Here is a 25,532-nt window from a genome sequence, read left to right as displayed (position 1 = left end):
TGGGGAGTGAACCAGCAGATAGAAGACCTCTCTCTCTCTGCCTCTCCTCTCTCTGTAACTCTGACTTTCAAATAAATAAATCTTTAAAAAAAAAAAAATGAAAAGACCAGGTACCTTCTTCAATTCAATGTCTCTCTATCTCCATTTTTCCTTTGTTTATTTTTTTATCTGTTAGCCATTTATAAGTCTCATTTTTCTTGTCTTCTTTTAAAAGATTATTTTAGCAACAGAGTTATAGAGACAAAGAGAGAGATTGAGATCCTCCATTTGCTGGTTTACTTCCCAAATGGATGCAACTGCCAAGTCTCGGCCAGATTTGAGAGCTTCTTCACAGAAGTCCCGTGTAGGTGGCAGGGACCCAACCACTTGCGCCATCTTTTGCTGCTTTCCCAGGCCATTATTAGGGAGCTGATTGGAAGTGGAACAGCCCATATGGCATACCAGTGTCACAGGTGGTGGCTTAACCTCCTACACTACAACACCAGCTCTGATTAGTCACATTTTTCTAGAGAGAGAAAATAATAGGATATGTATATAGGAATAGGTCTAAAAATAAGTAGATAGATTTAGTATAAGGAGCTGTGATTATGTGAACTGGTAAGTCTGAATTCTGCAGAGCACACCAGCAGACTGGAAACCCAAGAAAGGAATGATATTGCAGCGTGAATCCTGGAGACCAGGTTCCTTCTTCCGCAGGACCTCAGGCTTTTCCTCTTATAGCCTTCAGCTTTTTAGATGACTTCAACTTTTTGGACTGCATTTTGGAGGGAAATCTTTACTCAGTCTATTGGTGTGAATTTTATCACATTTTAAAAAGTAACTTTCACATATAGTCAAGTGTTTTACCAAACATCTGCATACTATAAACTACGCAAGTTGGGATAAAATTAACCATCACAGCCCTTGAGAATATTGTCCTTAGTAGAGTCATTTGAGCTTTCCTTTTCTTTCCCAGTTTAGAAGAGTTCATTCAGTGGGATACTACTATGTTGTATTTTGATGAATTAAATAGATATATTTTCTTTGTTTTTACGTACAGGGTTCAGTGAGTCATTTTGTAATGTCTTTGATGTGTTAATATTGGGTTTTACAGTGTTGTGAAATAATCCTGCCTGTAACATAGTAATTTTTAAACAGCTACAGTGAAGTAACTAGTGTTAGACCAGTGAATAGTGACATCTTCCATTTATGACAGTAAGCAAATTATTCTTTGGTTTACACATTGGCAACAGATATATATTAAAATTTTAGAAGATTAACAAAGGAGCTAAGCTTATTTTGTATTTAGAGTTGTTTTTCTTTGGTAGCTTTAGTTGCTGTTGCATCTCTCATACTATAAAATTGTCTGAAAATGCTGACAGATATTTTGAATAGTCATGTTAGTATTTCATATTACGTAGATGACTTGGTGCTGCTGCCAGATTAATACTTTTACTGTGACAAGTGTATTTTGAAGTATTTCAGTGGAGACATTGAATCAAAAGTCAGCTCTTGGGGATTTTAGCTGTGGTTTCTTCATTTAACTACGTGTAAGACTCAAGTCGTTTTACTTCTCTGGTGACTGCTTCTTCATAGGTAGAAATTATTACTTTTAACTGCCTCATGAGATAGTATTTCTAAGATTAAATAAAATGTGACAACAGTAAAGTAGAAAGCTCCAAATTCTTGTGGTAAGTTGTTTCTTTACTATAGTCTCAATCTTTTCACTTTTCAGTGGAATATATTGTGATAGAACCAAGCAAGAAATGTAGATGAGGAATATAAATGAAGAATGATAGAATAATATATTAAATTAGTATTTAGGATTCATTTTTTAAAGATTCTGCTTATATTTGCCCATTTCAGAGAAGTTGTAAGAGTTTAGAATTCTAAGTGTTTTTATATTACTTTAATCAGGTACATGAGATGTTTACAGCTTAATTATAGTTGTTTTTCTCCTGAATTTTAAACAGGTATTACAGGAATAACTGAAGCAGTTAAGGAAATTACACTGGAAAACAAGGTACTGGTTACTTAGTTGTATTTCTGAATTCAATGACCTGAACAAAATGTATATAAGATTACTCATATCTTTCTTATCCAAACTCTGGTTATTTATTGTTAAACTTTTAAATTCTAGCTATTTTCTTCCCTTTCATTTTTGTACATCAACATTATCAATTAATACTGCTTCGTAATGATTCCTTTACTTTTCTTAATTTGTAATATGTTAAGAAAAATATTTTTGGGATTATAACTGATAAAAACTACTAATTTTTGCTAATTGGAAAGACTGAGGGTAGTTTTAAAATGATGGCATTTGTTTTTAGGTATTTTTAATACCATATGTTCTGTGTGGGGAGTATTTGTCAGGGAGCATCTGCTTGCTGATCAGTACTAATGACATATTAATGTTTAAATTTTTTAGTTTAACTACTATAAACACTTTTCTAAAATTACTGGTAATATATTTTTTGTTTTTTAAATTTAAATGTAAATTTTAGCTTAACGTTGAAAATTATCCCATTTTGAATGAATTGAGGCTAAGTCAGTTAAGTTTTAGTATATGATTTATTTGGGAGATGGGATTTTTCTGGATGTTTTTGATTCAAGATATATGTATTAGATGAGTTTCTCATTTCTCAGGAAATGTTTTAATGATAAGTCTTAGAGAATAGTCTGAATGGAATCATTGTGTTACTGTTCTTATGAAACATTCTCTACAACAGATACTGTTAACCTATGATGTTAAGATGTTTGTGCGTTTTTGTCATTTTGTTGTTTTTGGGTTTGTAACTGGGGCTTAACAAAGTATTAGGTTTTTTTGATATACAGCTTTATAAGTGATAGGGATTAAAGTTCAAGTCAGTGGCTTTAAGAATTCATCCATTTGATATTTTACTTTTTGCTGAATTTGAATGACTAAGAAGAAATCACACAAATGCTTTTCCTGCTTTAGAAAATCTTTGTTACTGTATATGCTTCAGATGTTGGGAATGATAAATGATAGAGTAGTGTAACTTAAAATATTATTTTATTGGGAGCTCCACTGGCAACTTTTTTTTTTATTAACAGGCAGGGTACCCTGCCACCATGTTTTTTTTTTTGTTTTTTTTTTTTTTGTTTGTTTTTTCTTTTTAAAGATTTATTTACTTATTTGAAAGTCAGAGTTAAACAGAGAGAGAAGGAGAGGCAGAGAGAGAGAGAGGGGACTTCCATCCACTGGTTCACTCCCCAATTGGCTGCAACGGCCAGAGCTGCGCTGATCTGAAACTAGGAGCCAAGAGCTTCTTCTGGGTTTCCCACGCAAGTACAGAGACCCAAGGACTTGGACCATCTTGTACTGCTTTCCCAGGCCATAGCAGAGAGCTGGATGTGAAGTGGAGCAACTGGGACATGAATTGGTGCCCATATAGGATGCCGACACTGCAGGCGGAGGATTTACCTGCCATGCTACAGCACTGCTGGCAACCATTTTTATGCTTAGCTTAGATGATTTTTGGTGTTCCCATAACACCTTTGGAGTGAATAATTTTCAATTATAGCGCTAATAAATGTGTCATCTCAATTGGGGTTTGAGTTTCTTGAGGATAAGAACTGTCTTTTAGAATTATTTTTGCAGTTGTTAACACTGTGCTAGTACATGAATTTTCAGTGTTTGAACTAATGGACCTATTGAAATGACATTAAATATACTTGATTTCATAGGACAGTATAAAACTCCAGGATTGTTCAGCACTATGTGAAGAGGAAGAAGAGGAAGATGAAGGGGAAGCTGCTGATATGGAAGGTATTATTGTTCTAGATTTGCTTTAATACATTGGAATATTAATTTTGGAATTTCTATACTTCACATAGAGTAAGACATCTACTCCATTTAGCTTTAAAGTTTTCATACTTAGTAGCCTATGGAAGATTTTGACTTGTTTTAAATTTCATCAATGGGAAACCTGTCTTTATCCTGGACTCTTGATTTTGCCTAGAAAGTATGAATAGATAGTCTTGTCAGCAGTATTTCTTTATTTAACTTTTTAAATGCATTTTTAGAAAGCTTTTATTTAATAAATACAGATTACCTAAGTACAGCTTTAGGAATATAGCAGTTCTTCCCTCCATACCCACTTTCAACCCCTACTCACTCCCCACCTCCTACTCTCTCTCCCCATTCTTCATTAAGAATTTTTAATTATCTTTATATACAGAAGACCAGCTCTATGCTAAGTAAAGATTTCAACGATTTGCACCCACACAGACACACAAAGTAGAAAATACTGTTTGAAGACAGGTTTTACCTTTAATTTTCATAGTACAACTCATTAAGGTCAGAGGTCCTACATAGGTGTAAATGCACAATGACTCCTGTTGTTGATTTAACAATTGATACTCTTATTTATGAGGTCAGTGATCACCTAAGGCTCTTTTCATGAGCTGTCAAGGTGATGAAAGCCTTTTGAGTCCACAGATTCTGTCAGTATTTAGACAGGGCCATAAGCAAAGGGGAAGTTCTCTCCTCCCTTCAGAGAAAAGTACATCCTTCTTTGATGACCCCTTCTTTCCACTGAGGTCTCACTCACAGAGATCCTTCATGTGGATCATTTTTTGCCACAGTGTCTTGGCTTTCCATGCCTGAAATGCTCTCATGGGATTTTTAGCCAGATTTGAATGCCTTAAAGGCTGATTCTGAGGTCAGAGTGCTGTTTAGGGCGTTTGCCATTCTATGAGTCTGCTCTATGGCCTGCTTCCCATGTTGGATCATTCTCTCCTTTTTAATTCTATCTATTGTTATTACTGGGCACTTGGTCTTATTTATGTGATCCCTTTGACACTTATTCCTATCTATATGATCAGTTATGTACTTAAAATGATCATGTGAACATGTAAAATGGCATTAGTGCCACCTAGCTTAATGGGATTTGGATTCCTGTGGCAAGTTTTTAGCTTTACCCTTAGGGATATGTCCATGGGAACATGTGCTGAACTGCATATCTCCTCCCTCTCTTATTCCCACTCTTATTTTTTACTGGGATCTATTTTCCATTGGATTTAAACACCTGTGAATAATTGTGTGTTAAGTGAAGACGAGTTCAACCAATGATATTAAGTAGAAAAAGAAAATAGTAATAAAATAAAATAATAAACCGTTACTCAACAGTCAAGTCAAGGGCTGTTCAAGTCATTGCTTCTCATAGTGTCAACTTCACGTCTACAGGTTTCCTTTTAGGTGCTCTGTTAGTTGTCACAGATCAGGGAGAACATATGATATTTGTCCTTTGGGGACTGGCATATTTCACTAAGTATGATGTTTTCCAGATTCATCTGTTTTGTTGCAAATGACTGGATTTTTTTTTTTTACTGCTGTATTGTATACTGTAGAGTACATGTCCCATAATTTCTTTATCCAGTCTTCTGTTGATGGGCACTTAGATTGATTCCATGTCTTAGCTATTGTGAATTGAGCTGCAATAAACATGGAGGTGCAGATAGCTCTTTTATTTGTGAATTTAATTTCCCTTGGTTAAATTCTTAGGAATGAGATGGCTGGGTTGTATGGCAGGGCTATATTCAGATTTTTGAGGTATCTTCAAACTGTCTTCCATAGTGGCTTTCATGTAATCCCAGTTGTTAATTTTGGCTTTGGCTGCTTGTGCCTCTGGGGTCTTTTCCAAGAAGTCTTGGCCTGTGCCTGTATCTTGCAGGTTATCTTCGATGTCCTAATAATTTGATGGTGTTTGGTCATAGATTTAGACCTTTAATCCATTTTGAGTAGATTTTTGTATAAGCTGTAAGGTAGGGGTCTTGCTTCATACTTCTGCATGGGGAAATCCAGTTTTCTCAGCACCATTTTTTGAGGAGACTGTCCTTGTTTCAGGGATTGGTTATAGCTCCCTGATCAAATATAAATTGGTTATAGATGTTTGGATTGATTTCTGGTGTTTCTATTTTGTTCCATTGGTCTAGCCATGTGTTTTTGTACCAGTACCAGGCTGTTTTGATTATAACTACCATGTAGAATGTCTTGAAATCTAGTATTGTAATGCCTCTGGTTTTGTTTTTGTCGCATAAGATTGCTTTAGCTATTCGAGGTCTCTGTGTCTCCATATGAATTTCAGCATCATTTTTTCTAGATCTGAGAAGAATGTCTTTGGTATTTTGATTGGTATCACATTGAATCTGTAAATTGCTTTTGGAAGAATGGGCATTTTGATGATATTGATTCCATGAACATGGAAGATTTTTTTCATTTTTTGTGTCTTCTATTTCTGTCTTTAATGTTTTGTAATTCTCTTCGTAGAGATCTTTGACATCCTTGGTTAAGTTTATTCCAAGGTATTTGATTATTTTTGTAGCTCTCGTGAATGAGATTGATTTTAGAAGTTCTTCCTCAGCTGTGGTATTGTCTGTGTATACAAAGGCTGTTGATTTTTGTGTATTGACTTTATATCCTGCTACTTTACCAAACTCTTCTATGAGTTCCAATAGTTACTCTTAGTGGGGTTTTTTGAATCCCATACATATAGAATCATGTTGTCTGCAAATAGGGATAGTTTGACTTCCTGCTTCCCAATTTGATTCCATTTGACTTCTATTTCTTGCCTAATGGCTCTGGGTAAAACTTCCAATACTATATTAAATAGCAGTGGTGAGAGTGGGCATCCCTGTCTGGTACCAGATCTCAGTGGAAATGTTTCCAACTTTTCCCCATTCAATAGGATGCTGGCCGTAGGTTTGTCATAAATTGCCTTGATTGTATTGAGGAATGTTCCTTCTATACCTGATTTGCTTAGGGTTTTCATCATGAAAGGGTGTTGTCTTTTATCAACTTCTTTCTCTGCATCGATTGAGATATACAGATTTTTCTCTGCAGTTTGTTAATTTGTGTATCACATTGATTTGTGAATGTTGAACCATCCCTGCATACCAGGGATAAATCGCACTGGGTCTGGGTAGATGATCTTTCTGTTGTGTTGGTGGATTCGATTGGCTACATTTTTGTTGAGGATTTTTGCGTCTGTGTTCATCAGGGAATTGGTCTGTAATTCTCTTTCTCTGTTGCATCTTTTTCAGGTTTAGGAATTAAGGTGATACTGTCTATATAGAATTTGGGAGGATTCCCTCTCAATTTTGAATAACTTGAGAAGAATTGGAGTTAGTTCTTCTTTAAATGTCTGGTATAATTCAGCAGTGAAACCATTTGGTCTTGGGCTTTTCTTTGTTTTGAGGGCCTTTATTACTGATTCAATTTCTATCTAATATCTATCTATGGTTCTGTTTAGGTTTTCTGTGTCTTCATAGCTCAATTTAGGTAGGTTATGTGTGTCCAGGAATCTATCCATTTCTGCTAAATTTCCCAGTTTGTTCACATACAGCTCTTTGTAGTAATTCTTGTCAATTCTTTTTATTTCTGTGGTGTCTGTTATATTTCTTTTCATCTCTAATTTTATTGATTTGAGTCTTCTCTCTCCTTTTTTTGGTTAGTTGGGCCAATGGTTTGTCAGTTTTGTTTATTTTTTCAAAAAGCAGCTCTTTGTTTTGCTGTTTTGCTAATCTTTTGTATTGTGCTTTGGATTCAATTTTATTGATTTCTTCTCTAATATTAATTATGTCTTTCCTCCTCCTAGTTTTGGGTTTGGTTTGCTGTTGTTTTTCTAGTTCCTTGAGATGCATTGATAGCTCATTTATTTGATGCTTTTCCAATTTCTTGATGTAGGCACCTATTGCTATAAACTTTTCTTAACACTGCTTGCTGTATCCCGTAAGTTTTGATATGTTGTGTTGTCATGTTCATTTGTTTCCAGAAATTTTTTGTTTTCTTCTATGACCCACTGTTCATTCAGGAGCACGTTTAGTCTCCATGTGTTTGCATGTGCTCTAGAAATTCCTGAGTTGCGGATTTCTAGCTTCATTCCATTGTAGTCCGAGAAGATGCATGGTATGATATCGATGTTCTGAATTTGCTGAGACTTGCTTTATGGCCTAGTATGTGGTCAATCCTAGAGAAAGTTCCATGCACTGCTGAGAAGAATGTGTATTCTACAACTGTAGAATGAAAAGTTCTGTAGATATCTGTTAGTTCCATTTGGTCTGTAGTGTCATTAACTTTGCTGTTGTATACTGATTTTCTGTTGGTTGATCTGTTCATTGCTGAATGTGGAGTATTGAAGTCCCTCAACACTGTTGTATTGGAGTCTAAGTCTCCCTTTAAATCCCTTAACATTTCTTTTAAATATCCAGGTACCCTGTTATTAGGTGCATATATGTTTACAATAGTCACATCTTCTTGTTGAATTGATCTCTTATTCATTATTTTGTGCCCTTCTTTGTCTCTTTTAACAGTTTTTGTGTTAAAGTTATTTTGTCTAATATTAGGATGGCTACGCCAGTTCTTTTTTGGTTTTTGTTGACTTGGAATATCTTTTTCCATCCTTTTACTTTCAGTCTGTGTACATCTTTGTTGGTGAGATGTGTTTCTTGTAGGCGGCAAATAGATGGATTTTTTTTTTTTTTTTTTGACAGGCAGAGTGGACAGTGAGAGAGAGACAGAGAAAGGTCTTCCTTTGCCGTATGTTTACCCTCCAATGGCCGCCGCGGCCGGTGCACCGCACTGATCCGAAGGCAGGAGCCAGGTACTTATCCTGGTCTCCCATGGGGTGCAGGGCCCAAGTACTTGGGCCATCCTCCACTGCACTCCCTGGCCACAGCAGAGAGCTGGCCTGGAAGAGGGGCAACCGGGACAGAATCCGGCGCTCCAACTGGGACTAGAACCCGGTGTGCCGGCGCTGCAAGGCGGAGGATTAGCCTAGTGAGCCGTGGCGCCAGCCGATTTTGTTTTTAAATCCATTCAGCCAGTCTGTGTCTTTTACCTGGGGAGTTGAGCCCATTTACAGTCAATGTGACTATTGATAAGTAGTGACTTTGCCCTGCCATTTTTCCAAAAATATTCCTAATTTTTGCTTTGAATTTCCTTTGATCTTTTACTGAGAGATTTTCTTCCTTTACTGTGTTTCATAGTGATGACCATGTTTCTTTGTTTCTGTGTGCAACACATCCTTAAGCATCTTTTGTAGGGCTGACAGGTGTTGACAAATTCTTTCAATTTCTGTTTGTTATGGAAGGTCTTTATTTCACTTTCATTCACAATTGAGAGCTTTGCAGGGTATAATATTCTCAGATGACAGATTGTTGTCTTCCTTATTCTTGTTTCTTGAATTCGTGTGTTTGTTGTTCTTCATTTGTAGATTTATTTGTTACATTTATTTTCATCTCTAATTTTATAGATTTGGGTCTTCTCTCCTTTTTTTGGTTAGCTGTGCCAACAGTGTGTCATTTTGTATATTTTTTCAAAAACCAGCTCTTTGTTATGCTGATCTTTCTTTCTTTCTTTTTTTTTTTTTTCTTTTTTTTTTTTTTTTTTTTTTGGTGTGTTGGCTTTCGTCTTTGTACTATGACTCTGTAGATAAGTGGAATATCTGTTTTGAGGGATTCTCTCGAGGTATAGCCAGAGAGCTCTGTTCAGTTCTCCAAGGTTAAAGGTGTGCCAAGGTGACACACCCAAGTTTGGTGTAATAAATCTTCTCTCTCTTTTTTTTAATTAGAAGGGAAATTTATTCTTCTCAGCTGAGCTCCTTTCCTCAATAGAGATGAGTGAGCACTAGCCCAGTGGATATAATGTTAATCCACTCTGTCTCAAGGACCACACAAGGGATCTGTACAGTTTTCCGTGTAAGTTCAGATTCTCCAGCAGTGTTTCTCACCAGGTAATCAGGAAACCCCGAGCTTGTGGTTTCCCACTGTGACTGCTCAAAGTCCCAGACACACTGTGAGTCCTTCCACACACCCTCAGTTTTTTTTCACAGTCCTGGGACAGAAGCCTCACATGGTCACAAGCTGCTAGCTTAGTTCTCCCCACCAGAGTCAGGAGTCTTTACTTGGCTGGTTGCTGGGCACAGACATGAGCTGGTGCAGCTGTTACATGTGTCCAAAATGGCACCTGCTCTATCAGCTTGTTACAGGATACCATTGTAAAGTGATCAGGGAGAGAGAAACATGTCCATCCCTTTGTCACTTCCTTTTTTTTTCCCTCCTCTAGTTTGGCTGGTATGCTTTCCCCTAGAGGGCTCCAAGCCATGTTTCCTTGAGGCTCTTACTGTAGCTTTTTCACCAGTGGCTTGGGCTGCTGGAGTCTGGTCTCCTCTCACTTTCCAATGCTGGTGTGTAGGCTCTCAGCCTCTGGAGTCCCAAGCCATGGGTGCCCATGCCTGAGTTTCCTCTGCTGTTTTCTCCCTAACTCTTCCCTGAGACTACGCTTTTTTTAAATTATCTTCTGGGCTAGAGCAGTAAGTTGCCTCCCTACTCCACCATCTTGGACGTCATTCTAGCATCATTTCTACAGGAAGAAACCTTTAATGCTGAGTAAAGCTGTTTTAATTTTATTTAAGGAATACAAATTGCATTCATTTAATATGTACAGATTTGGGAATATGGTGATTCTTCCCTCCTACAAACCTCCCACCCATACTCCCATTCTTCTTCCTCCTTCTTTTCCCTTTCTCTTTCTTATTTTTCACAAAGGTCAGTTTTTATTTAATTTTATAAGATTAACCCTCCACTAAGTGGAGAGTTCACTGAATAGTATGAAGAAACAGAAAAAAAGAACAGAAACAGACAAACAAGAAAAACATTGTTCCTCAATAGTCAAGAAAAGAACTGTTCAGAATCATCACATCACAAGGTATCAGTTTCACTCCTATAGATTGCCTTTTAGGTACTCAATTAGTTACTGTAGATCAGAGAGACCATATGGTATTTGTCTTTGTGACTGGCTTAATTCACTAAGTATGATGGTTTCCAGTTGCATGCATTTTGTTGCAAATGACAGGAATTCATTTTTTTTTTACTTCTGTGTAGTATTCCATAGTATGTATACATGTATCTTAATTTCATGTATGTATATGTGTATATGTATATATATATATATATATATATATATAATTTCTTTATTCAGTTTTTAGTTGTTGGACATCTGGTTTGATTCTATATCTTAGATATTGTAAATTGAGCTGAAATGAACAGATCACTCTTGCATATGCTGATTTCATTTCCTTTGAGTAAAAAATTCCCAGGAGTGGGATGGCTGGGTCATATGGTAGGTCTGTATTCAGCTTTCTGAGGTACCTCCATATTGTCCTCCACAGTGGCTGTACCAGTTTACAATGGATTAGGGTACATTCTCCCTCCATCTGTGCCAGCATTTGTTGATTGTTGATTTCTGTGTGAGAGCCATTCTAGCAGGAGTAAGGTGAAACTGCCTTGTAGTTTTGATTTGCATTTCCCTGATAGCTAGTGATCCTGAACATTTTCTCATGTGTCTGTTGGTCTTTTGAATTTCCTCTTTTGAAAAAAATGTCTGGGGGCCAGTGCTGTGGTGTAGCAGGTGAAGCCACTGTCTACAGTGCTGGCATCCCACGTGGGTGCTGATTCTAGTCCCGGTTGCTCCACTTCCAATCCAGCCCACTGCTATGGTCTGGGAAAGCAGTAGAAGATGGCCCAAGTCCTTAGGCCCTTGAACATGCATGGGAGACCTAGAAGATGCTCCTGGCTCCTGCCTTCGGATCAGTGTAGCTCCGGCCATTGCAGCCAATTGAGGAGTGAACCAGCGGATGGAAGACCGCTCTCTCTCTCTGCCTCTCTTTCTCTCTCTGTGTAACTCTAACTTTCAAATAAATAAATAAATAAATAAAATCTTTAAAAAAAAAAAGTCTTTTCAGGTCCTTTACCCATTTCTTAACTAGATTGTTTTGTAGTTGTTGAGTTTCTTAAGCTCCTTATAGGTTCCAGACCTTAATCCTTTATCAGTTACTTGGTTGGAAATATTTTCTCCCATTCTGCCCATTGCCTCTTCACTTTGCTGTTTCTTTTGCAGTGCAGAAGCTTCTCAGTTTGATGTAATCCCAATTGTTAATTTTGGCCTTGATTACCTGTGCTTCTGGGGTCTTTTCCGAGAAACTGCCAGTGTCTTGCAGAGTTTCCCCCAATATTCTCTAGTAATTTGATGGTATTGGGTCATAGATTTAGGTCTTTAATCCATTTTGAGTGCATTTTTGTGTAAGATGTGAGGTAAAGGTTTTGTTTCATACTTCTACATGTGGAGATCTAGTTTTCCCAGCACCGTTTGTTGAAGAGACTATCTTGGCTGCAGGGATTGATTTTTGCTCCTTTGTCAAAGATAAGTTGGTTCTAGGTATGTGATTCCTGGAGTTTGTATTCTGTTCCATCGGTCTGCAGTCTTTTTGTGCCAGTACCAGGCAGGCTGTTTTGATTATAACTGTGCTTTAGTATGTCTTGAGTTCTGGCATTGTGATGCCTCCAGCTTTGTTTTTGTTGTTTAAGATTGCTTTAGCTATTCGGGGTCTGATGTGTTTCCATATAAATTTTAGCATCATTTTTTCTACACCTGAGAAGAACGTTGTTGGTATTTTGATTGGTATCTCATTGAGTCTATAAATTGCTTTCAGTAGTATGGACATTTTGATGAAGTTGATTCTTCCAATCTGTGAACATGGAAGATTTTTCCACTTTTTTATGTGTCTATTTATTTCTTTAATGCTTTTTAATTTTTGTAGTAGAGATCTTTGATGTCCTTGGTTAAATTTATTCCAAGTTATTTAAATTTTTACAGTACTGTGAATGGTATTGATCTTAGAAGTTCTTTCTCAGCTATGGCATTGTCTGTGTGTACAAAGGCTATAGATTTTGGTGTGTTGATTTTATATCCTACTAGTTTACCAAACTTTTTTGTGAGTTCCCAATAGCCTCTTTATGGAGTCTTTTGAGTCCCCTATGTATAGAATCATGACATCAGCAATAGGAATAGTTTGACTTCCTCCTTCTCAGTTTGTATCCCTTTGATTTCTCTTTTCTTGTCTGAATGCTCTGGCTAAAACTTCCAGGACTATGTTAAATAGCAATGGTAAAAGTGGGCACCTTATCTTGTTCCAGATCTTCGTGGGAATGCTTCCAATTTTTCCCCATTTAGTAGGAAGCTGGCTGTGGTTTAATCATGAATTGCTTTCTTTATGTTGAGGAGTATTCCTCTGTATCCAGTTTGCTTCAGGTTTCAATGATATTGACTTTTATCAGATGATTTCTCTGCATCTATTGAGATAATCATATAGTTTTTGTTCTTCAATTTGTTAATGTGGTATATCACATTGACTTTTGGATGTTGAACCATCCCTGCATACCAGGGATAAATCCCACTTTGTCCAGGTGGATGATCTTTCTGGTGTGTTGTTGGATTCAATTGGCTAATATTTTGTTGAGGATTTTTGCATCTATGTTCATCAGGGAAATTGGTCTATAATTCTTTTTCTGTTGTTTCTTTTTCTGGTTTAGGAATTAATGATGTCTTAGTGGATGGAATTTGGGAGGATTCCCTCCCTTTCAGTTGTTTTGAATAGCTTGAGAAAAATTGGAATTAGTTCTTTAATTGTCTGGTGTAATTCAGCTGTTGGAACCAGGGCTTTATTTATTTATTTATTTATTTTTTTATTTTATTTATTTGAGAGGTAGAGTTACAGACAGTGAGAAAGGTCTTCCGTTTGTTGGCTCACTCCCCAAATGGCCACAATGGCCGGAGCTGCACCGATCCGAAGGCAGGAGCCAGGAGCTTCTTTTGGGTTTCTGGAGGACCTGGGCCATCTTCTATTGCTTTCTCAGGCCACAGCAGGGAGCTGGATTGAAAGAAGAGTGGCCGGGACTAGAACCAGTGTAGGACTTTTCTTTATTAGGAGGGTCTTCATTACTGATTCAATCTCCATCTGGGTTATTGGTCTATTTAGGTTTTCTATGTCTTCATGACTCAGTTTGGTAGATTGTATATGTCTAGCAATCTGTCCGTTTCTTCTAGTTTTCCTGATTTGTTGGCATATAGCTCTTTAGTAATTCCTGATAATCCTTTTTATTTCTGTGGTATCTGTTGTTACATTTCCTTTTTCATCTCTGATTTTACTGATTTGGGTCTTTGCCTGCCCTCTTTTTTTGATTAGTTGGGTCAATGGTGTATCAATTTTGTTTATCTTTTTTAAAGAACCAGCTCTTCATTTCACTGATAGTTTGTATTATTTTTTGGTTACAATTTTGTTGATTTGTCCTCTAATTTTAGTTGTTTCTTTGCTCCTACTAATTTGGGGTTTGTTTTTTTTCCCCCTCTAGGTCCTTGAGACACATTGACAGCATCAATGGTGATTTTATGGTTTCTTGATGTAGGCACCAATTATTATAAACTTCCCCCTTAACACTCTTTTGCTGTTTCTCACAGTTTTGATATGACGTATTGTCATCTTCATTTGTTTCCAGAATTTTTTTTATTTCTCTTTTGAGATTTTCAACGACCTACTGTTCATTTAGGAACATGTTGTTCAGTCTCCACATGTTGGCATATGTTCTAGAGATTCTTTTTTTTTTTTTTTTTGACAGGCAGAGTGGACAGTGAGAAAGAGAGAGACAGAGAGAAAGGTCTTCCTTTGCCGTTGGTTCACCCTCCAATGGCCGCCGCGGCCGGCGTGCTGCAGCCGGCGCACTGCGCTGATCCGAAGGCAGGAGCCAGGTACTTATCCTGGTCTCCAATGGGGTGCAGGGCCCAAGGACTTGGGCCATCCTCCACTGCACTCCCTGGCCACAGCAGAGAGCTAGTCTGGAAGAGGGGCAACTGGGACAGAATCCGGCACCCCGACCGGGACTAGAACCCAGTGTGCCGGCGCCGCGAGGCGGAGGATTAGCCTAGTGAGCCACAGCGCCGGCCTAGAGATTCTTAAGTTGGAATTTGCTAAGATTTGTTTTGTGGCCTAGTATATGGTCTGTCCTAGAGAAAATTCCATGCACTGTTGAGAATGTATATTCTGCAACTGGGGGGGTGGGGGGGAATTCTGTAGGTATCAGTTAGATCCATTTGCTCCATAGTATCAATTAGCTCTATTTTTTTGTTGTTGTTGTTGTTGATTTTCTGTCTGGTTGATCTATCCAGTGATGAAAATGGGGTGTTAAAGTCCCTTGTTACTATTGGAATCTAAGTCTCCCTTTAGATCTGTTAACAGTTACTTTAAATATCCAGGTACCCTGAAATTGGGCGTATAAACATTTATTGTAGTCATATTTTCCTGTTGAGTTGGTCCTTTAATCATTACATAGTGCTTTTCTCTGTCTCTTTTAACAGTTTTTGTGTTAAAGTCTTTTGTGTCTGATATTAGAATGGCTGCTCCTGCCCTTTTTTTGCTTCCTGTTAGCATGAAATATCTTTTTTTCATCCTTTCACTTTCAGTCTGCTTGTATCTTTGTTGGTGAGGTGTGTTTCTTGTAGACAGCAAATAGATGGGTTTTGTTTTGTAATCCATTCTGCCAGTCTGTGTCTTTTAACTGGAGATTGAGGTTTATATTCAAGGTAACTTGATAAATAACTACTTGGCCCTGCCATTTTTCTGTGAATATTCCTGTCATTTACTTTGGATTTCTTTTATACTTTTACTGGATGATTTTCTGCCTTCACCTTCTTTCATGATAGCTTTCTTTCTGTGTTTCTGTGTGTAACACATCCTTTAGCATCTTTTGTAAGGCTAGATGGGCAGTGATTGCCCAAAAATCCAGCTATACCCTGCCTCCTCTCACTCAGTCACAGAGTTTTCTCACTTTTAGCACTCAGGGCTCTCACGGTCAAGGAGTACAAGAGGGAACACTCCATCCCGTTAGCTCTGGGAGACTGAGGTGTTCCCAGAGCTGCTGCCCGTGTGTGTTCTGCCCTCCTGGAACAAGCCTGATCCTCCCAGCTAAACTCAAAATCAGCAGGGAACATGGGTTTTTCTCTCTGGTAAAATCTCTGGGTCACAGACGTGCACAATACCTGCCAGCCAGCCACAGCCCCACTGGCTTCACAATTGTGTTGGGTACTTAGGAGAGTCCCGTAGGTGGTACTTCCTTCCCTAGGGATGGATCCTCCTCCCCACCCATTGCAGGTGGATGCAGCTGGTGAGGTGGAGACCTTTGCTCTTGAACTGCTGTGGTTGCTTCTGCTGACTGGGTGGAGAGCATCTCCGATAGTTGCTGGATATGTGCACAAGAGCTGGAGCAGCTGCTACCTGCTTATGTCCAAAATATGGTGGCAGGCCTCCCACGGCTGGCTGCAGGGGTGGGGACAACGGGAGAGAGAGGCATGCCACTTTTTTTTTTTTTTTTTTTTTTTTAATCTTTTCAGCCCAGCTCTGGGTGAGCACTTGTCCCCCTGCCCTGAGGGATCTGGGCCGGACTCAAAAAAACAGTGCAATCCACTAGACTTTCCCTCCAGCTGGATCAACAGTGGCATGGGCCTATGCCGTTTGACCTCACCTGATTTGCCAGGGCGGATGTGCTTTTTTTTGGTTCTAAGCTGCTGGGTCCTTTGTTGTTATCTTGCTTGTTGCTGTGAGTCTACACCTTCCTCACAGGTCTGGGCCTTTTCTGCTGCTTTTTACAGGACCTCCTACTGCAATTTCCCCTGCAGCTTTACCCTGAGAGTAAACTTTCTCCACTTCTTTTCTATTAATTTTGCTTAGCCTAGATCAAACCGCCCTGTCCCTACTCTACCATCTTCGAACCCTCAAAACAGTGATTCCTAATGGATCCATTTGAATTACACAAAATTGCTTCCCAGTTACTGAAATGTCCTCCTGGGGTTGCCAGTTGAGAATCACTGCCTCAGTGGATCATTGTAATAAGAGATCAAAATCCACTATATTAACAAAACAGAGTAAAATGCATCTATGAGTACATGAATACCCAAAGCTTCATATTTCAGTAGTATTACAGCATTTACAAAATGTGAAACCTCAGCTATTCAAGAATAAGTGAAGTGTTAGGCACTTTGTAGAAGGATAAGATGCCTGTCGGGATTCCTCCATCCCATATTAGAGTGCATGGGTTTGATTCTTGGCTGTGGCTCCTCTAGCTTTCTGCTAATGCAGACCCTAGGAGGCAGCAGTGATGGCTCAGATAGTTGTTTCTGCTTCCATTTGGGAGACCTGGGTTGAATTCTAAGCTGCCAGCTTTGATCCAGTCCAGTCCTGACTGTTGGAGGCATTTGGGGAGTGAATTGGCAGATGAAATATCCCCCTCTCTGACTGATTCATTCTCTCTCTCTCTCCCCCCCCCCTTCCTTCCATCTCCCTCCCTCCCTCTCAAAGAAAGGAAACAAGAGGGGAGGGGTAGGGTGATTACTGTCACCAGGGAGATTTTTGTTAATTCCGATCTCTGTTTATTATGCTTAACTTTCTCTGTGTTATTTGTTCTCTCACATGGGTTATTGGGATCCTAGTACTCAAAGCATCATCTGCTGCCTCCTGGGTTTCGCATTAGCAAAAAACTCTGGAGTCTGAAGCAGCGCTGGAACACTAGCCACGTACTCTGCTGTATGAGGTGCAGGCATTCCCGGCGGCATCTTAACCACTGTGCCAGATGCCACCCTTTGTTCTAATGACTTCTGTAATGGCTACTGTTATCTGGTATGGAAATTTGTGCAGTAGGAAGTAACTGAAAAAATATTCTCTATTGTAATTTAAATATGAAATTAATAGATATTAAATGTGAAGGGAATATTAAAAGTTGGAAAAAATATTTAAAAAAATAAGAAATTGGGCATTGGAGGCTATAAGGCAGCTGAGTCCCCCAAATCTGTAAGATTTAGGGTGAGATAGTTTTGTGTATCTGAATGATTTACTTCTAACCAAATTTGCTCACAGTGACTTCACATACCATCTCTATGCAGGAGACTTCCATATCTGAATCTCTAACCCACGTTAGAAATCTTGTTCAGATCAGAAACTGAACTCGTTACTTTATTGTACAAATCCTCTTTCTCAGTTCTGTCTGAATGGCGTCCAGTTGTCCAAGTGTGGCTAGAGAGTGAAGAGAAAACTATGAGTAAAGCACTGCTTTTAGAGTAAAATCTATGGAAGTGCCTTAAATGTACAAAAGCATTTTAGTATGTTACATTTCCCTTGGATAAAATTAAAGAATTGCAGTATACAGAACTTTACTCAAAAACAGTGTTTCTTTTTTCTTTTCTTTTGCTTTCCCATTTATTGTTAATTTTATTTAAGGTATACAGATTTCATGTATACAGATTTAGGAACATAGTGATACTTCCCATGCTCCCACCCTTCCTCCCCCTTCCTCTCCTAATCCCTCTCTCAATTTTTACAGTGTTCTAGTTTCAGTTTACTTTACACTCATAAGATTAACTTTACACTATGTAAAGAAGAAAAGAAACTTTTCAGGGCTATAAACAATCATCAAATTTCAAAATTTCAACTTCACTTCTGTATATTAAATTTTTGGTACTCTACTAGTTACCAGGGAAAACATATTGTATTTGTCTTTTGGGGACTGACTTATTTCACTAAGTATAATGGTTTCCAGTTTGATCCATTTTGTTGCGAAAGACAGGATTTCATTCTTTTCTATGATCAAATAGTATATATACTGTAATTTCTTTATCCAGTCATCAGTTGATGGACATCTGGGTTGATTCCGTATCTCAGCTATTGTGAATTGAGCTGTCATAAAAATGGCAGTGTGGATAACTTTTATGTACTGATTTCATTTTCCTTGGGTAAATTCCTAGGAGTGGGATTCCTGGATCACCTGGTTATCTATTTTTAGCTTCAAAAATATGTTGGTGTCTAACAAAAAAATAGTTTTCATTCATTTATTCAGAAAGCATTAGGCAATACAGAAATCTATGTATCAGGAATACAGGAATCTATGTATCACACTGCCTGTGACTGCAGTGTTGGATACAGACTGAAGGGGGAAAGGGACAGCAGTGAGGAGATTGCTTGATAATCTAGGTCAGAAGTGATGGTAGCTTGAGCTGTGGTGGTAACATTGGTAGTGAAAAACAGTGGAATTCTGGATATATCTTGAGGGTAAGGCCAAAGGAATTTGATGCAGATTATATGTGGGATATGAAGTCAGGGTAGTTAAGTGACTCCAGGGCTTCTGACTTGAGCATCTGGAAAGATGCCGTTAATTGAGATGGGGAAAATTAAAAGTGTTAAGCACTGGAGAGGGAAACGGGAGCTCAGTTTTAGATATTTGCATTGACTATTAAACCTCAGTGGAGCAATGAAGCATACAATTAGATACATCTAAGTCTGCACTCGGAAACAAGTTTGAGAGTCAGCAGCATTAAGAGCCATTGAGACTGGATGAAATTGTCACAAGAACAAGTATGGATAGAGAAGAGACATTTAAAATAGTGGAAATGCAGAGCAATCAGCATAGGAGATACTGAAGGAGCAGCCAGAAGTGAGGGGGTGGAAAAGCCAGGAAACAAGAGTATCTTAAATGCTGAGGAGTCAAAATCTTACCAAGAGGAGGGAATAAATCATGCTAGATATTTTTGAAGAATCAGTGAAGGTGAAAACCGGGAATGTACCACTGGGTAGAAGTAGTAGAGGTCACTTATGTTCTTAATCTGCACGCTCTACACAGTTACAGTCCCCCCCTCCCCTTGTTTCTGTTTTTTTCTCAAGTTTCAGTTACTGCCAGTCAATCTGAAAATATTAAATGGGAGATTCCAGAAATAAACATAAGTTTTAAATTGTGTGCTATTCTGAGTAGCATGATAAAATCTCTCAGAGTCCCACTCCATCCCTTGAGGTTGTAGATTGTCCTTTTGTCTAGCACATCCACACTGTATGCTAACCATCCGTTTGTCTCTTGTGATAGTCCTGGCTGTCAGAGCTAGTGTTAGAGTGTTGTAGTGCTTAGGGTTAGGTGTCGCTTACTTTATGCGGTGATAACTTCAGACCGTAAGAGTACCGATGCTGGCATGTTGCCCTTGCCAAAGAGAAGCTGTAAGGAGGTTTCTTTGAGTGAAAACGTGGAAATTTTACATTTAAAAAGGAAAGGGGGAAAAAAACATACACTGAGATTGCTAAGACCTGTGGGAACAACTAGCCTTCTATTGTGAATTGTGAAGAAGGAAAAAGATACTTGTGCCAGTTTTGTTGTACCTCGAACTATAAAACTTAGAGATCTGATGTGTAAGTTCTTAGTGTAGATGGAAAAAGTATTGTAGTATTCCATGCTTTCTGCAGTGGTAGACTGTATTTTTCCTGCAGATAAGGGGGGACTACTGTATATAAAAAGCCTGGTTTGCACTGTGCAGTCACTGAGGGCTCTACACCATTATTTTCATAGTTGATACCAGTAATAGACTGTAGCACAGACCAAGCTTTAAACATTTATGCTGACTTTGTCTGAGCTTTTGTCATATAAAGGATTCACTGCTTGAAGTTCAGAATTAGGTAATTCATTTCTATTCAGTATCTTCAGTTGAAAATAAAACCAAAATGCCAGTTTTTGAGTGATAAAGTAACTTCTAATTTGGTTTAGTGAATTTTCTTGAACTTATTAATTTATTGTTCTTTTTATAACAGAATATGAAGAGAGTGGATTGTTGGAAACAGATGAGGTTTGTAAACTGAGTTTTTAAATTATTTTTTAATAAATGAACTTATAGATTAGTGTTCTTAATAATGTTTTTCATGTAAATTTTTGTTTACTTGAGTCAAAATTTTTTTAAAATTTTAGCCTTGAATTTTAAGTTAATTTATTTTTGAGAAGACAAAAGTAGAAAATAGGAAACAGATTTTTTTTCTAGAATGTCACATTTACACTGATGTAATGCTGTGAAATTTTTTCTGTTGTTATATGGCAGGCTACTCTAGACACAAGAAAACTCGTAGAAGCTTGTAAAGCTAAAGCTGATGCTGGAGGTGAAGATGCTATTTTGCAAACCAGAACTTATGACCTTTACATCACTTATGATAAATATTATCAGACACCCCGGCTATGGCTGTTTGGCTATGATGAGGTAAAAATAAAGAGAAATAAATTTTAATGTAAATATTTTACATTGTTGGGTTTAATTAATTCCTTCCTTGTGAGGTTCATGGGTACATATTGTAGTCTTTTAGTTTTAGAAATCTCTTGTTTTACAGTCATCTAATTAATACTGGACTTGATTCTTATTTTGAAATTGAATTTATTCAGTGTGACAATATTAATGCAAACAGAAATCTATTACATATTTATTCTTCTGTCTCTAAACTCATTCCTTCAAAATGTGAAGGAAATTGCAATTGGTATATTTATTAAACTTTGTTTGGGATTATATATTTTGTATTTATAGGCATTTACAAAATGATCATGCCACATATATTTTTTCCTGTAGGACATAAAACTCTTTGAGCTCTTCTGCTTAATTGAATTAAGGAATTATTTAAATAAAATCAGGTAGTTTAACCTATCATTCTTAATAATTATAAATAGGAAGAAAGGAAATAAAATAGGGCTAAAATATGAGTTACAAGGTTATAAAATGTTTGGACAGCTACCATCTTATCTTTTTGTGGAATCTCTCCTGCATTAGGTGGTAGCTGATGTGTCAACCTGGATGTACTGGCCCTCACCCCTTCCCCTTGATATAAATAAACTTAACTTCCCCAAAATAATCTTTTATTTCTAAATAGTCTGGAATTCTAAGTTACAGGTGATGTGGTGGGGTGCCAAATATATTATAAACATTGAGGTTTAGATGGAAAGTTTTTAAATAGCAATTTCTAAGCATTTTTTATGCATTCAGCAACGGCAGCCTTTAACAGTTGAACACATGTATGAAGATATTAGTCAAGATCATGTGAAGAAAACAGTGACTATTGAAAATCACCCTCATCTCCCACCACCTCCTATGTGTTCAGTTCATCCATGCAGGTCTGTGTGTATATATAAGTATATATTTAGATAAATGCAATTTGCAGATATATGTGTATTTCATGAATTTATTATTTGGAAATCTGTAAACAGTACTCTGACAGAAAAAAATTTACTTCATAAACAAAATTCTGTTGTCTTAGAAATGTTCTTATGCTTAGTCAAATATATAATAAAAATTTTAAAATCTCCAATTTATTTGAGGTTTAATAGATTAGGAATATTTTTTGTTCTCTTTGTTAATTTTGAAATAGATCTTTATGATTTTGCTCCTCTTTTTAACTCCTAGAAGTGTCAGAGATCATATATTAGATCAGAAATACTCATGGTTTGATGTATGGTGAATGTACAGTTGTACAGTATAAGGTTCACATTGTTGGGCCAACAGTGGTGGCACAACAGATTCTGATGTGGCCAGTTAAGCTACCTCTTGCAATGTCGGCATCCCCTCTTTAGATATTGGTTTGAGTATTGGCTTCTCTACTCTCATCTTATATCCATTGATTGGCTTCCCAAATTCCCACAACAGCTAGGGCTGGGCCTAGCTGAAACCAGGAGCTTGGATCTCAATCCAGGACTCCCATGTGGGTAGCAGGGATTCAAGTACTTGAGTCATCACGTGCTACCTCCCAGGCTTCCCATTATCAGGAAGCTGCAATTGGAAGCAGGGCTAGGACTCAAACCCAGGCATTCCAGTGTGAAATGGGACACTGAAAGGGGTATCTTAACCACTGTGCCAAAGACCCACTCTTAAACTTATTTTTTAATTCTATTTTTTCATAAACTTTTTGAAGTACCCTCCTATTTCTAATGGATAACTTTTTAATTCCTTGAAATATACTGGTAATACACTGTCAACAATATTATGTTCCAATGACCAATTAGATAAAACATTTAGTGTCTTCCTCCCCCTTTTCTAGTTAAAAAAAATTAATATTCTCTTATTTTATACAACTCCTTTCTTCCCAAATTTTAACCTATAGAAAGCATAGTTTATTTTTACAATTTTTAAATGTATGTCATGAAATTTAATATTGCTAGTATTAAATTTAATATTCAGGGGGTTATTTAGTTCAGAATGACTGAAAGGTTTCCATTTTTGAGAGTTACTCTGTTAGTTTCTCAGTATGATTTCAGATTTAGTGTGATGCTTATCAAATTGATCTGTGTCTGTTTGTGGTGTATGTTTTACTCATTTGGGAAAAATAGCTAGATCAATTTAACTGATAATTGCATTAAACATTTTGAAAAAATAGATGACAAAATGATATAATGGCATGTAAATATGGTGAACAAAAAAAAAAAAGATGAGGGCTATAAAATGAAATTTTAAGGACATTTGGGACCTTTGTATGGGCTATCTCAGTTTGTGCTAGTGCTTGGTGTAATACATTTACTGTCATCTTCTATGTTGACTGCTTCTGTCATGAACGATGTTCTTATAAAAACTGAAGTAGCGTTTTCTCCAGGATATATATGAAAGATGGTTTTTTGTTTGTTGACTTATTGTTAGTTTATATTCCCAGAAAAGTCCTTTGATAAAACTTCTTTTTATAGCCTCGGAGAGGTATCATTTGTCCATGAAAAGATTTAACCCAATATGGTTTCCCCTTCTTCCGCTCCCGCAAGTATCAGAAAACTGATTAATGCCATTTTGTTCATTTTGATTACCATACCATTCTGAAATTAACCCTTATCCCAATAAAACTGCATGGCTCAACAATCTGACATGGTGGGCAGTAGAGGGGAGATTATAATGTAACTATTGCATATTAAAATGAATTCAACAGTAGGGTCGATTTCTGCACAAATGAAAACATGCTTCTCCTGTTTTGACCTAATTGATCCTAGCTAATTAGATGTATTCTTTCCTTTTAGGCATGCTGAGGTGATGAAGAAAATCATTGAGACTGTTGCAGAAGGAGGGGGAGAACTTGGTGTTCATATGTATCCTTACCTGTTTGTGTGATTGGTGGCAAAATGGCTTGTATGTTTGCTTTTTCTTTTTTTTTTAACCATTTTGGGGAAATTTAGTCCAACTTTAATGATATGGTATCCATAGTTTATATTAGTCTTTCATATCTGAAAGTCCTAACGGGAGTCTTTATTTCAAAAATATTATATTGTGTTAGCTTTGTTCAGTTGATTAGAACACATCCCTGTATGCACTAGTAGCTCTACCTTTTTACAGAGGTCACCTACTAATTTAGGATAACATGAGTTAACCTTTTCTGCAGATATTTCCAATTTTACATGTAACTAAAAAATTTGTTTTTCCTATCAGATAAAAGGAAAATTAGGTTATGTCAATCTGAGTTCTCCTTGAAGCAAATAATTTAACCTAAATATATCAATTAAATATTCTTAAAATATAGCGTGTTAATTTTTCTTCAGAGAACACCATTGTCTCCTTCTGTGATTCACCTATTCAGTTAACTGGGGTTGACAAAAAGAGTAAATTAAATGTCTATGCAAACTGTTGGATTTTTAAATACATGTACTTATAGCATGGATGCATCAAAAGCAGTTGAAGTCAATAACTGAGATGCCAAATAGCTTGAATTATTTGGTGCCAGGTTGGTATTATATTGGTGATTTGTGCAATTGATTATAGAAAAAAATTCAGGGTTTTATTAAAAAGAATCCAGTGTGACAGGTACATATACTAATCTCGAATCAGTCCATTATTAATGTTTCCATTTAATTAGTTTTTCTGTTTTTTACTACAATATTTTTTTCTTTTTTGCTACAGTATTTTATACTCATTATTCTCCCTCATTTCCTAATATACAGTAGTGAACTTAAAAGCAGTAAAGGGAAAGGGTAAATGAATCAGTCTTAAGCTCTTTTGTTGTGAATAGTCTTGTACTTATTTTTATATCAAAGTGTTTGAAGCTGTGTAATCTAAATTTTCAACTTCAAATATTGGAATAAGCAGGCAGTCTGAAGAACCTCGTTAAATAGACAAATTTGCATGATTGAATTCCTTTTGAAGACTTGAAATAAGATTTTGTCTTTTTTTTTTGAGAAATTGTTTGATAAAATGAATAATTACAATGTGAGCTTAAAACATAACTATTTGTAAATCTTATTTTCCTTAGCTAAAAACCTTTAGGTATCTTCTAATTTTTCTGAAATTTGTACAAGCTGTCATTCCAACAATAGAATATGACTACACAAGACACTTCACCATGTAATGAAGAGAGCATAGAATTTATCCTAATTATTGATTCTGATTTTTAAAGGATTAACCCATAGATGTGACCATTGACCATATTCACCAATATGTACAATTTCTCTAATAAAGGGACTTATATGTTTATGCATTAAATAAAAAAAGTTCCACTACCAGCCTTATTTGTTTAATAAAAGAATATGAAGAGACAAGTTTTTCTCACTTCTTATCAAAAGGTTATAATAGTATTTTCTGTTCGATAACAACTCTCTGAAGACATGTCTTACAGAATAATAACAAAGTATTTTTGCTTCACATTTATGAAGAAATTACACATTTAATAATGTGTAACTATAAAAAAATTGGGACTAAAAATATTATGCATGCTAAACTGTCTTGCTTTCTTGTCCTTTTTGTTTCCTTTGTTTTCCCTTTCTTTCTCTCTTCCCAGGTCTCTTATCTGCCAGTAGTTGATTTTTTTAAGAAGCACTTAGTGTGTGCTAGGAAATATACTAATACTATTATCTTGCTACCTGATTATTTTAAGTCGATACCACCAAAATTATTTTTTATT

At 36.9% G+C, this 25,532-nt stretch overlaps 1 protein-coding gene across 1 annotated transcript in view; it reads left to right on the top strand.

Moving 5' to 3' along the window:
- ATG3 (autophagy related 3) overlaps window positions 1–25,170 on the top strand; it is a 39,977-nt gene extending 14,807 nt beyond the window's left edge. The window contains exons 6-12 of the mRNA XM_002716705.6: window positions 1,953–2,002; window positions 3,688–3,769; window positions 20,448–20,482; window positions 20,729–20,884; window positions 21,656–21,783; window positions 23,662–23,730; window positions 24,899–25,170. Of these exons, the coding sequence (XP_002716751.1) occupies window positions 1,953–2,002; window positions 3,688–3,769; window positions 20,448–20,482; window positions 20,729–20,884; window positions 21,656–21,783; window positions 23,662–23,730; window positions 24,899–24,980 (602 nt within the window). The 3' untranslated portion in view covers window positions 24,981–25,170. The remainder of the gene's footprint in view (window positions 1–1,952; window positions 2,003–3,687; window positions 3,770–20,447; window positions 20,483–20,728; window positions 20,885–21,655; window positions 21,784–23,661; window positions 23,731–24,898) is intronic.
- The last annotated feature ends 362 nt before the right edge of the window (window positions 25,171–25,532 follow it).

This window comes from Oryctolagus cuniculus, chromosome 4, assembly GCF_051225735.1.
Source record: "Oryctolagus cuniculus isolate XC-2025 breed Fujian yellow rabbit chromosome 4, ASM5122573v1, whole genome shotgun sequence".
Classification (NCBI taxonomy): Eukaryota; Metazoa; Chordata; class Mammalia; order Lagomorpha; family Leporidae; genus Oryctolagus; species Oryctolagus cuniculus.
Note: the sequence above shows the minus strand (reverse complement) of the source record. Positions and strands in the feature narration are given on the sequence as shown.